General features: G+C 36.2%; 1 protein-coding gene across 1 annotated transcript; it reads left to right on the forward strand.

Annotated features, from left to right (window-relative positions):
- Positions 1-3326: 3326 nt before the first annotated feature.
- LOC104527168 (TBC1 domain family member 12-like) lies at positions 3327-11118 on the forward strand (the record flags this gene model as incomplete). Its single annotated transcript, XM_010170817.1, has 6 exons — positions 3327-3442; positions 5494-5576; positions 7187-7304; positions 7663-7769; positions 8419-8499; positions 11024-11118. Coding segments are annotated over 6 exons (600 nt in total), but the record flags the coding sequence as incomplete, so codon positions are not given.
- Between the last annotated feature and the right edge of the window lie 1222 nt (positions 11119-12340).

Below are 12340 nucleotides of genomic sequence, written 5' to 3' on the forward strand. Positions count from 1 at the left end.
TTTTTTTTTCTTTTCTTTCTTTTTCCATTGCTTTGGTAATAGTACCTCAGCTCTTAGCATGTGCCATAACCAGAAGCACTAGCATCATTCAAATGTATTGCTCATAATAAAAAAGAGAGAGTGGCTTCATTTCTAACATCCATCTGGCAGTGCCTTTTTTTTAACTTGTATACAAATTAGGTACGTAGGAATGTTTAAAACGTTGGTACTGTTTGAGCTTCCTGACCACTAAATGAACTTGATTTTGTGGCTCCTGTTACAAAGTACTGAAAAGTGTAAAAGTAAATCAGAACTCCCAAGAACGTAAGAGATGGTATTGCTACTGTACTGCAGCTTGGATGCTGACCTCCAGGTGCTGCCACAAGATGCATTCCTAACTTAAGAATATGCTGAGTAGCCTGAGGCATTAAAAAAAGCATGGTAGTAGTGCCTGTAATGTCTCTATGGTTTTAGATGGAATTAAATAATTTTAAGCTTAAGAGTATGTATATTAATTCATACAGTGAATGTTGGTTTTCTGATTTTTCTCGTGCTTCTGTGAATTATAACAGAACTCTCCCAATCCTATATGTCCAGATATTCAAATGTGTTTGAATGTGCCAAATGATGATGGGTGCATATTGTTTTCAGTCAAAAGCTGTCTTGGGAATTACCCTTCAGAAGAGGAATATGTCCTAGGAAATTTGTATAACTGCTATTCTTGTCCAGAGACTTAGAAATATTTAGAACTAAGTTGTATTTAAAAACAATTGCCTAGTAACTTTTAATTCACTTTGTTTACAAATAATTTTAGTGTGAATGTACATATAAATGATGATAGCACGGTTGCTTGCTTTCTTTTTCTTTACAAGGTGTGTATTTGGGCTTTTTTTTTAAAGACAGAAAAGCAACGGAGCTTCTCCTTTAGTTGAAATAGTAGGCTGGTCGCTCTAGGTTTGTGCCTGTCTTTCCATGGTGCTACAAATTTAGTTATTTGGTATGCTGCCACGGGGCAGAGTATGATACAGTGGTTAAAAGTTGGTAGCTGGAAGGATTGCGGAAGACTTAGGTGGAGGGTACACTTCAAAAGATACTGAGAATATTTCAAAACCTTTCTCTGGCTTGTTTTGTGGAGGTGCAATTGCCTTTTCTTATCAGTTAAACTACTGTTCTTCTGACTCCCACAAACTAGGAAAAGGCAAGAAGTCCAGATCCTCAGGATCTGAAAAGTGTAGTGGCAAATAGTATTTATGACCTTGTCACTGTGAACATACCTGATCTCCTCTGACCTCTGCAGCTAACAGGTTAGACCTAGTTAGTACTTGGATGGGAAACCTCTTGGGAATACCAGGTGCTGTAGCCTCTGCCTAGCAAGAGTGGAGTCTCCATCCTTGGTGACATTAAGAATGTGTCTGGACAAGGCCCTCTGCAATCTGCTGTAGTTGACCTTGCTTTGAGCAGGGAGGCTGGACTAGATGATCCCCAGAGGTTCCTTTCAACCTCAATGATTCTGTGGTGACTTCCTCTTGAGATGACATTAATATGATTTCACTGAGGTTATACTTTTCAGATCACTTCATGTATTATCCCTAATGTGGAAGAACAGAAATTTTGTTAGGCATAATCAAAATGAATGGCGTAAGGAGGCTGTTAAGCAGAAAGCTTTAAGCCACCTTAGTGTTGGGTAAACACTTTGCACCTGATGCTGCATGTCTCATTTGTAAGAGATCGTTTCCCATTTCACTTTGTGGACTTCAATTGTGCACTGAACTTTTAAGCTATATAATAGCTTTAAAGTAGTCAGCTCTGTTTCTATAATGCTGTAAGTGAACACTGAATGTGTAAAGCCCTCTGTTTCTCCCTGGGAGAGCTAACATCTACAAGATGCTGCATATTAGGTGTGAAATTAATTTGGGAGCACTTTCTAGAGAAGATTGTTATGTTTGTTTGGGAAGATACATGACCTAATTAGTAATTGGTCAATTTTCTATTATTGGTGACTTAAATATAAGATATTTTGTTTCATCTGAGAGTGAATTTACTTTCACAATTATTAAAGCAAACTGTCTTCAGGTAAAAAAAAAAAAAAAAGCTTGTACAAGTTAGAGCTCACTTGACTGTGCTTAAGAACAGAACTGTGTGATCTGTGAAAGTATGTTACTAAAGTACCTTGAATTTGTTCTCTTAAAAAGATGATTTTTCAGCTCTTAAAATTCTATGTTTGAATTCCAGGATGTGGAAGACTTGCAGAGAAACTAGTATTTAGTGTCATACATAAGGAGAGTGTGAACCCACAAGCTAACTTGGTTTGGGAATGAGTTGGAAGTCTTCTCGCAGATAACCTTTTAAGATTTGCTGGATTGTAAGAATGGGTTTCCCAGTAACTTGGCAGTAATTTTTTATTTACAGAGGCTAAAAAGATTTGATGTTTTCATATCTCTAGCCTTTTTCCTAAATAAAGACTGTCTTGTGCTTCTGTTTTGTTGAGTTACTCTGTGGAAAAAGTAATGGGATTCTTTCTTCCTCAGAATCTTCTGTGTATTAAAGGCTCTTAAATATTTATTTCCAAGTGGGTTGCATGTTTTAACCTCTGAGAAAGAAATTATGTTGAACAGACTTGTAATGATAAATATTATTATACTGTCACTGAGTATAGTGTAGGTAGTTCTGGATAATGTGGGTTTGATGGCTTTGCTAAAGGCTTCAGAAACATGGGGGGTACCAGGGTCATAAGGGTGGCTAGAATCAAAAAGAAAGAGATGGGAAGACACATATATTCTTGGTTAGCAGTTATTGTTGGATTTTTTTTTTGTCAACTTCACAAATTACTTAAATATATTTGTGCACTAATTAGTTTGGTAAAATTCTGCAGTTTTCCTAACTGTAACTGATCCTTGGATGCTCAGTAGTAATACTGAACTAGAATAGATCAACGATTAAGTTCATAGAATCATAGAATGGTTTGGATTGGAAGGGACCTTAAAGATCATCTAGTTCCAACCCCCCTGCCATCAGCAGGGACACCTTCCACTAGATTGATACAAGAAACTGCTTTCCACTAGAAAGAAACTCAAGAAACTTTTCCACAAGAAACTGCAAGCCACTAGATTGATACAAGAAACTTTTACAAGTTGATACAAGAAACTGCTTTCCCAGTAGTCCTGGAAAGCTGCACTGTCTTGCTGTAAATAATTTCAATGCGTAATGTTAGCTCCTTGATGTCTTAAATTATTTAATATTATGTATTTTAACATTATTTAATAAGTGTTAAACAAGTAACACTATGCTTGCTAATTAGAAGTGAAACTGAAAGTTGATATTTAACTTTAATCAATAATGTTGTTCAGGAATATGAAGCACGGACAGGAAGAATGTATAAACCTCCACTCCCAGCAGCAAGACGTAAAAATATTGAATTTGAACCACTTTCAACTACTGCTTTGATTCTGGAGGATCGACCAGCGTAAGTACGATTCTGCTGTAGAGCTAATGATGACCGAATTTGTTAGATATGTTTCTGATGAGATAAACTTCACCAGTCTTACATGAAAATATGATTGGATTATTCCATCCCAGGTAATAGACTAACAGATACTTCCAGAAGAAGCTTTAAGCACATTGTAGTCTGTATGAGGAGTTATTTCTTGCTGTAATGGGTCCACCAGTCTGTTATCTACTCTATATCACAGCGGCCTGTGACGGTGTTGTGGGCATCCTTAATCAGGAAAATTCTAAAGACTTTTATGGATTTCTTCCCTGTCATCCCAGTGTGCACTCACTTCTCCTTCCCCAGTTCTGGAAGCTTCATTTCCTAGACCAGACAGGAGAACTTAACAGTGGGAGCTGTCACTTCAGCAACCGTGGACTTGGTTTACCAGAAGAGTTTTTTAAGAAAGGAAAAAAAGAAAAAGTATTATGTAGGTAATGAAAAAGTGGGAAGAATTGCCTTTGAAACACAAGAAATGCCTTCCTGTCACAAATGCTGAATGTTCATTTTGTGTCTGGCAACAACAGCTGAATGCTTTGTTGGTACCAAGATGATAGTGTTCACTTTAACTGTTCCTTGCCCCTGTTCCAGTTATGTTTTCATGGCTCCTTAAAACTACAGCTGAAGGCAAAGAAACAGCAGATGAAGATGCAACAAAAACTGCATTAAGTACAAATAAGAATTGTAATGAAAAATGGGTACTAAATTGGTCAGTATTTTCAGCTATAGAGTCTGCAGCAATTTGATGGAAAGAGAAGGACCTGCTGCCTAGGAACACACGCTGTGAGGAAAGCAAATAGAGCAAAGCTTTCAAATTTCACTTTGAGAAAGCTTGTGATGGCACTGTTAAATGTTTGGTCTAATCGGTTCCAATTAGTAAATGGAAAATAGAACATCCAGTGTTTCCTTCGATGTTCTCCCTAGTGGTATATGAGCTCATTCAGTGCTAAGACAGAAATATCCTGAATGGAGGTACGGATTGCTATGATGATGTTTTGTTTTTTTTTTTTTTTGTAAATGCATTATTTCTTTTACTACATGGTGGAGAGCAAGATATGCAGTAAGTGGGGTTTTTTATGCTTTTTCTATACTTTCAGAATATCACAATTAACAAACTAACATAAGTATGATTTTACAAATTACTTTTCTTTGTTTCAAATTGGAGTGCCATCCCAAGTGTGTAATGTGTTGCCACATCTCATCCTTGAAAATATATTCTGCTCTCACTTCCATTGGAAATATTAAGAAAGTGATCTTTTCTGCTTGTGTAAGAGGAGATGGAAGACTTTTTTTTTTTTTTCCATATTAAAATGACAAAACTGTCTTCTGTTTATTTTCAAGCAGTGTAGACTAGAGATTAGGTAAGAGACTGAGACCAAACATTGTGTTCTGATTTGTTTTGAAATGAGTCTGCTTGGTCAAAATGAAGTGTGTGTTCGGCAATTAGGGGATCACTCTGTAACCAAAAACCAAACACGTTTTAAGCTGGGGAGCTTGTAGTTCTGCAGCAAGCTTCCTTAACTCTGGCTCTGACGTAAATGGGAATCCATCCTTTCTTCCTTTGGTAAATCTGTCTTCTCTTGTAGGAGTTTTAAATGGTGAACTATAATGAATAAAAACCTTTACCTTTAATTGAAAATACATCTTTATAGATTTCATATAAACAAATGGGGTATCGATATGCAGGTATATTTAATGATTAAAATATGCATGTGCAGAAATGCATTGGAATAAATAACTATATGGAATATCAGTGTTTCCCTTTTGTTACTTCATGCAAACTTAATTTGAGCATCATTCCAGATATTCAACAAATCTCATAACCCTGCTTTGGGGGAAGCTATAGGAGAAATAATAAACAGAAGCAGTAAAAATCTCGTAGTTCTGAATAAATAAGTCCTCTACTGCTCTTACTGTAGTGTGACAGCCCCAGAGCTCACTTTAGAGATAACCCAAATTAAAATCTGTTTTGAAATGGTTCAGAATGTCATTTGTGTGTATTGAATTCAGGAACAACTTGTTTTCAGAAATCTTCCTGCCAAATCAGTGGAGGAGGCTTTACGTCACCGACAAGAATATGATGAGATGGTGGCAGAGGCAAAAAAACGAGGTATGTTAACTGCCAACAATCACTATAATTCTTTTTAACTGTGCAGCAAAAATAAAGTAATTTCTGGCTTGTAGGCTGGTAGGTAAAGAGCGACCTGGTTTAATATCTAAGTTATTCTTTGGTACATATGTGCATACAGTTTAAAACATAACTCATTTATCAGATTGTTTTCTTATTCCACCACAGTGAACGTAACTAGGTTCAGAAGTCAGTTTAACCTTTTCTTTAATTTTTAAGTAGAAACTTGATTTTTTTTTTTTTTTTAAGCTACTTGTAATATGATCAGTTAGAAACTTTCTGGATTCTCAAACTCTTTTTTCAAGCTGTGTTGCTCCATTTGCCACTAAGAGCCAAAGTATAATAAAGCTGCCTGCTTAAAGATCTGCTCTTTCAGGAATTTGAGATTAATTCCAATATGAATACAGATGAAAATTCTGGGTTTTTTTCCAACTAGTTGTACCTGTGTTTACCTTCCTACTCCCACTAGATCTGTTTGGTTTTTTTTAAATTAAACATATCTGTAGCATCTGGTACTGTGTCAGTCTATGAATAGTTGTTGAAAGGACTTCTGTAGTCTCATGCCTAGTATTCAGGGAATAAGCTATTTTAAGAATCTGTGCTGCATGTTTTATTTGGGCTGTTGTCAGTTATGAGTTTCTGAACTGATTGAGCCTCTATGGATCTATGGCAGCTTACTCTGAAAGATGTAATAAGAAATCCAAGGCATTTGACAACTCATTTCACTGCTCTCTTGTGGTGTTGTTTATCTTGTAAGGTGTGTTCTGTGGTCCGTGTTCTCTAACTGCACCTTTGGAGGGTCAGCCATGTGTAGTGTTTTAGTATGTGTGCCCTAGTATTTGTTAAATTAACTATTGCTACATGCAAAGCTTCAGTAAAAACTTAATGAAGCCGGTCAGCTGTATCAGTTTACCAGGGAAGGTATGTTTATTCTGTTGATGTGTCTAATGCATCCATAAATAGAAAATGTTCTGCAATTTCACAGCGGTTCTTAGTGATAGCACTGCTCTGTCCTTCTTTTAGCCTTTTTAAGGGATCTACAAATAACCTTTTTTTAACAGAAGGCAGAATACTTTTCTCTTGTTCAGCATTGTGGCTTTGTCTCAGATCTTTAGGTCCTCTTTCCAGAAAACAAAATATGTAATCCTTCTAGGTGGAGCTTTCAGTAAAATTTGAATAATTTTTAAATGGACGTAGAGTTGCACTTTTGAATAATAATTTTATCTATTTAGTCTAAGTAATAAGTAAGATTTTGGTAGAACATGGTGTGAAATTCATTACAGCATAAACAGCACTGAGGATGTACTTGCTTTCTAGTCATTCTGTGTACTGCAGAAAAGAGTGCTAAGAGTTTGCTAGCCAGATTTTTAGTTGTGTAAATTGCTGTGTATTTGAATAACTTAAAGATAGCTTAAATTTAAAAAATTCCTGAGAAATAGCTACAGTCAACAGAAATAGTACCAGCTAAACTCATGTGCAACTGTAATTTACCCTTGATCTCTTTCAGACATCATCTAAATATGATATGTGAATTATTTACCTAATAGTTTATATAGACTAATACAGAATTACTAACATTTTACGCTTAACAGAAATTAAAGAAGCACATAAAAGGAAAAAAATAATGAGAGAGCGTTTCAAGCAAGAAGAGAATATTGCTAGTGCTATGGTGATTTGGGTCAATGAAATACTACCTAACTGGGAAGGCATGTAAGTAAAATTCTGTTTTATAAATGATGCAAGGCTGGCTTGATTCTCCTCTGGAAACAAAGCAACCATGTACCTTATTTTCCTTTTCCTTTCTATTTTGTCAAGAAGTCAGTTTTTGTTGCCATGATATAGTGAGAAGTCATTACAGAGCAAAATGAAATGTGCTTTCTGGGAGCTTAATGTTTGGGGCTTTTTCAAAGGGGCTTTAGCATAAGCAGAGATCCTTGAATATTGTTTTAGGAAATAGTATGTTATTTTGCTTACAAATTCCCCAATGATTTTAGAGAACAAGATGTGCAACATGTGCCTTTCCACCCCCCACCCCTTCCCTCTACCCCCCACTGCTTCCATATCCTAGGCGTGCTACCCGAAGAGTTCGAGAGCTGTGGTGGCAGGGATTACCTCCAAGTGTACGTGGGAAGGTCTGGAGTCTAGCTGTGGGAAACGAATTAAATATCACTCCTGGTATGTCTTAACAGATCACATTTTAATACAAAATTGAGTTGGTTGTTTTCAAAGAAAAAAATTAAACTTTTGTTCAAAAAATATAAATGAGAGTATATTTGCGTTCTGAAGAACAATTTCACAACCCTAGGAACAGGGTTTTCTTACAATTAGACATCAAAGCTTGGTAAATTATGGAAACAAGGTTCAAAACCTGCTAACAAAAGCATTTTAGTCTTACAAAAGTTAAGGTGGTGCTCCTCCCACAAAAAATAGTTTTGATGTTTAAAATTGAGAATTGGTAGATTTGTTTTCTTAAGGACTCGGAAAGGGGAATTACTTTGTTTCATAACTGATAATTTTGATGAACTGCAAGTGTTCTAACCTAGTCACAAAAATAAAAATCTGAATTAAGACATGATTTCCCTCTTGGAATTTGCATGTTCACCACAGAAGAAAGCATAATACAGTGCACACTATAAAGCTGTGTATAGTGGTGGTACTCCAGTGGTTAGTGGTAACCATCTAATAGATTCTCCCCCTGCCACCAGTGGTTAAAATGAAACCAAACAACAAAACCAAAGCCAAGAATACTTGGTGTGCTTTTATTTGGATGGGTGCTTTTCCTGCTTATCTCTTCATTTTTGGTTTTGGTTTTGTTTTCTTGCAGAACTTTATGAAATCTTCTTGTCAAGAGCTAAGGAACGATGGAAAAGCTTCAGTGAGACAAATTCTGAGAATGACATAGAAGGTGAGATCTCCTGAATGCTGGGCAGCCTCCTATTCGCTTTTGCAAACCCAGAAAGTCTCACAAGTGCATGTGCAATTACAGCATTAGGAATATTTGTTAGAAGTGCTCGGGGTCATTCCCTACTTTAATGTTTGTTTTCACATAACAAGTCAGTGAGTGAGGAGCTTAACAATATTTACGTTATCAATGAAAGATGCATTGAAATATTGCATGTGATAGTTCACTTTCAAAAGATCGCTTTCAAAAGTGTATTCCTCTGAATTCTTGAAATACCAGGACTAAGCTCTCAATGTTTTTTATGGTGGATATATCCTTGTTATAAACATTAACTCCTTGTGCTGTTAACAGGTACTTTTAAAAATGCTGTCTTATGTGATACTGTCATTTCCAGCTGCTATGAAATAACTTTTTTTTTTTTGAGTTGGTATCTTGTTTGGGCAAGAAAATGCAATTCTAATGCAAGAAGTACTTTTTTTTTTTTGTTTGCACATGACATAGCCCATCCTAACTGACTACTTTGACTGTAAATTATTTGTGCCTTCTTTAGGCTATGTCTGTGACTTTTCTGAAACTTGTATAGAAAAATTGTGTGTATAAGTATATTTACATGACTGTAAAGATACTTATCCTTGGAAAACGTGTTTGCAATGCACCTTGATTTGCGGGGTGGCAGTTTGTTCTTTTTTTTGGGGGGGGTGTGGACTGAGTGTGGGGGAACATTAAGTAATTTGTTTATTTTGGAATGGTAGTAGTTCTGGATGAGAATGAGAGGGAGAAGGGTCCAATTTGATTGTGTCAGATGTTCTGGGAAATGTAGTAATAATGGAAAACTTAGAGTAATAGGATTTTCATCTCTGGTTGAAAAGCAAGTCAGCCCACTGTGCTTATTACTAATTGGTGGTAGCAGAGTCTGGAAGATCAGTTATTTTAGCCTCATTTAACTTATCTGAGTAGTTCTAAAAGTTTTTCCTGTTGGGATATCTTTAACACTTTATTTTGGCAGATAAAGATTAAAGCATGAGAAGTATCTTTTTGTGTCTTGAAGACAAGACGTTCATCAAAAGATGTGTTATCTGTCAGATCTGTTCAAAAGACCCCTAGCAGTTCCTCTTTTGAAGTTGAACTCAATTTCTTATATAAATCCAGAGGTTCTTATGCTCTATATCATAGATTATAATCTTCTTTGGGAATACTCTAAATGGATACTGTCCTAAATGAAATGATCCCAAATTAACCAATATAAAACCTGTTTGTTTTGAAAGAGAAAGGAGAGATTAAGCAGCAGTTTTTGAACTTTCTATTTTAGATTGTGTATGTTCTCTCTCTGTAATAATAATTGCCTTCTTTCTCCCAAATTCCCCTAATACAGCCTGCAGCAGTCCCACTTGCTCCTAAATACAACTGTCTTAGTTTTAGGAAGACTAGAAGAAAATGTTCCTTTACTGGCTTCAGCAGAGCAGGTTCTGTTTAGCCTATTCATCAAATTCTGCAATCTTCCACTTCCTAGATGGTTTAAGCCCTCTGAAAGAGCCTTTTCCCCAAGTGCCATGTGTGTTTTTCTCCTTACTATCACTAGTTTTTGCATCATGTCCCTATGTAGAGGACAGGATAGAGATAATGCAACGGCCAGCTGAATTTCTTCTGGAGATTCTTGAGTGAATGCTGCCTTCTTTCCTGCCATTTGAGGAATGCCACTCCTAAGGATGGAGGGGGGGGGAAGGCAAAACAAAACCCAAACCTGAGTCAAATGAGAGCTCAGAAGTAATGTAACTTCTGCAGATCATAATTGCGTGGTCAATTCTGGAAACTTCAGTGAAGTTTCTCTGTATATTTTAGTTACCTTCAGTAAAAGGGGAACTTGAGAAAAACATGATTTCAAAAGTAATATGGTTGACTTTGCAGGTGAAGAAGTGCTGTCTTCTTGTGATAATGATGTAATGAATCTTTTTCTTCTAGTGTACAGAGTATATTTCAATGCTGCTGGTTGAAATGAGTCACCAAATGAGCCAATTAGGAATGAAAAATTTGAAAACTGAGGTCCCACTGGGTCACATTTAATCAAGAGCTGTGCTCTTACTCTGTACTCTTGCACTGACTCAGTAACTGAAGTCACAGTAGAAGATAAGAAAGAAAACAGGGTTTTAAGGACTGGCCTGGAAAAAGTTCAAATTCTAGTGAATGCAGGGACAGTCTGGACCTGCAATAAAGTGTTATATAGCAGTAAAAGGTAACCTGTTGGTTTTAAGTCTGAATGGTGGAAGGGTGTGTGACTTGAAAAAGAATGAGTAGACAGGTAGTAATTACTGATTGTTTCCCTCACTTTTTGGGGTTGATGACATATAGCAGGTCTTAGTGGACAGTTTGAGCTCTTGAAATATAGCACTGTAAGAGTGCACTCCAAAAATTAGAACTAGGTTACTTTTTTTCCTTAGATCCTAAAAGTCTTTCTGTGCCTATGGCAGTTTTATTCTGAAGTCTATAGAATTTATCTGTTAGTTTTAATAAGTGTTGGTTTTGCTTGCAGATGCAGGTGCATCTGTTGCTGATCGTGAGGCCAGTCTGGAGCTGATTAAGTTGGATATATCACGCACATTTCCATCCCTGTATATTTTCCAGAAGGTGAGATTTCTGTAAATTCAGTTATGACAACTTTAAACTTCTGAATAGTTAAACAAGAAAATAAACCTAGTTGGCTAAATATGGAATAGATTTTTTAGAAGTTGTTTGTATAAAACAACAAAAGTAAAATTAGTTCTTTTCTACATAAAACAGCAAATATTCTTTTTTTTGTTGGTGTTTGGTTTGCTTTTTTGTTTTTTTGTTGGTTTTTTTTTTTTTTGTTGGTGTTTGGTTTGCTTTTTTTTTGTTGTTGTTGTTGTTGTTGTTGTTTTTTTGTTAATGCGAATTAAATAGGGAGAAAATGATGGACATTAAGGCTTTTTCTCCTGGAAAAATGGCATGTGGTTCATATTAATATTTATGAAATTCCATGAAAACATGAGAATTTTCTCACTGCTTCTACAGAAATCTTGATGTATTTTAATACACATTTTCAGGCTTTATGACTTCTATATAGATATAATATATGCATACACATGTATATGAAATGGTATGCACTATTGTAGTACAGTAACTTGTATTCCTAAGAAGTAGAACATCCACTGTCTCTGAAAAGGAAAAACCTGGGTGTGTAACAGATATATCCTAATTTTCCATTATTTACTGATTTCCACTGAATTTTAAAAAGGGAAATAGGAAGATCCAGGGAACTCCAGGCCAGTTAGTCTCTCCTCTGTGCCTGGCAAGATCATGGAGCAGATCTTCCTGGAAACTGTGCTAGAGCACATGGGAAATGAGGAGGTGATTGGTGAGAGCCAACATGGCTTCACCAAGGGCAAATAGTGCCTGACCAATCTGGTGGCCTTCTATGACAGGGTTACAACATTGATGGTTAAGGGAAGAGCAACTGATGTCATCTGTCTGGACTTGTGGAAGGCATTTGATGCTGTCCCACATGACATCCTTGTCTCTAAGTTGGAGAGACGTGGACTGGATGGTTGGACCACTTAGTGGATAAGGAATTGGCTGGATGGTTGCATGCACAGATTTGTGATCAACGGTTCAATGTCCAAGTGGAGACCGTGACTAACCATTCTATGATTCTGTGAATTATTTCATAGGATTATTGGTCTGTTACTTTAACATCCCAAAAGCATACATGATAATGCTTAGAGTAAAAACTGGTATTTTTCTAGATGTGAACAAAGCAATAATTCACTGGCTCATTTGCATCTTAAAATACTGACTTGTTATCTTCCTATATTTATAAAGTGATTTTGAA

This window comes from Antrostomus carolinensis, unplaced genomic scaffold (genome assembly GCF_000700745.2).
Source record: "Antrostomus carolinensis isolate BGI_N321 unplaced genomic scaffold, ASM70074v2 scaffold16506, whole genome shotgun sequence".
Taxonomy (NCBI): Eukaryota; Metazoa; Chordata; class Aves; order Caprimulgiformes; family Caprimulgidae; genus Antrostomus; species Antrostomus carolinensis.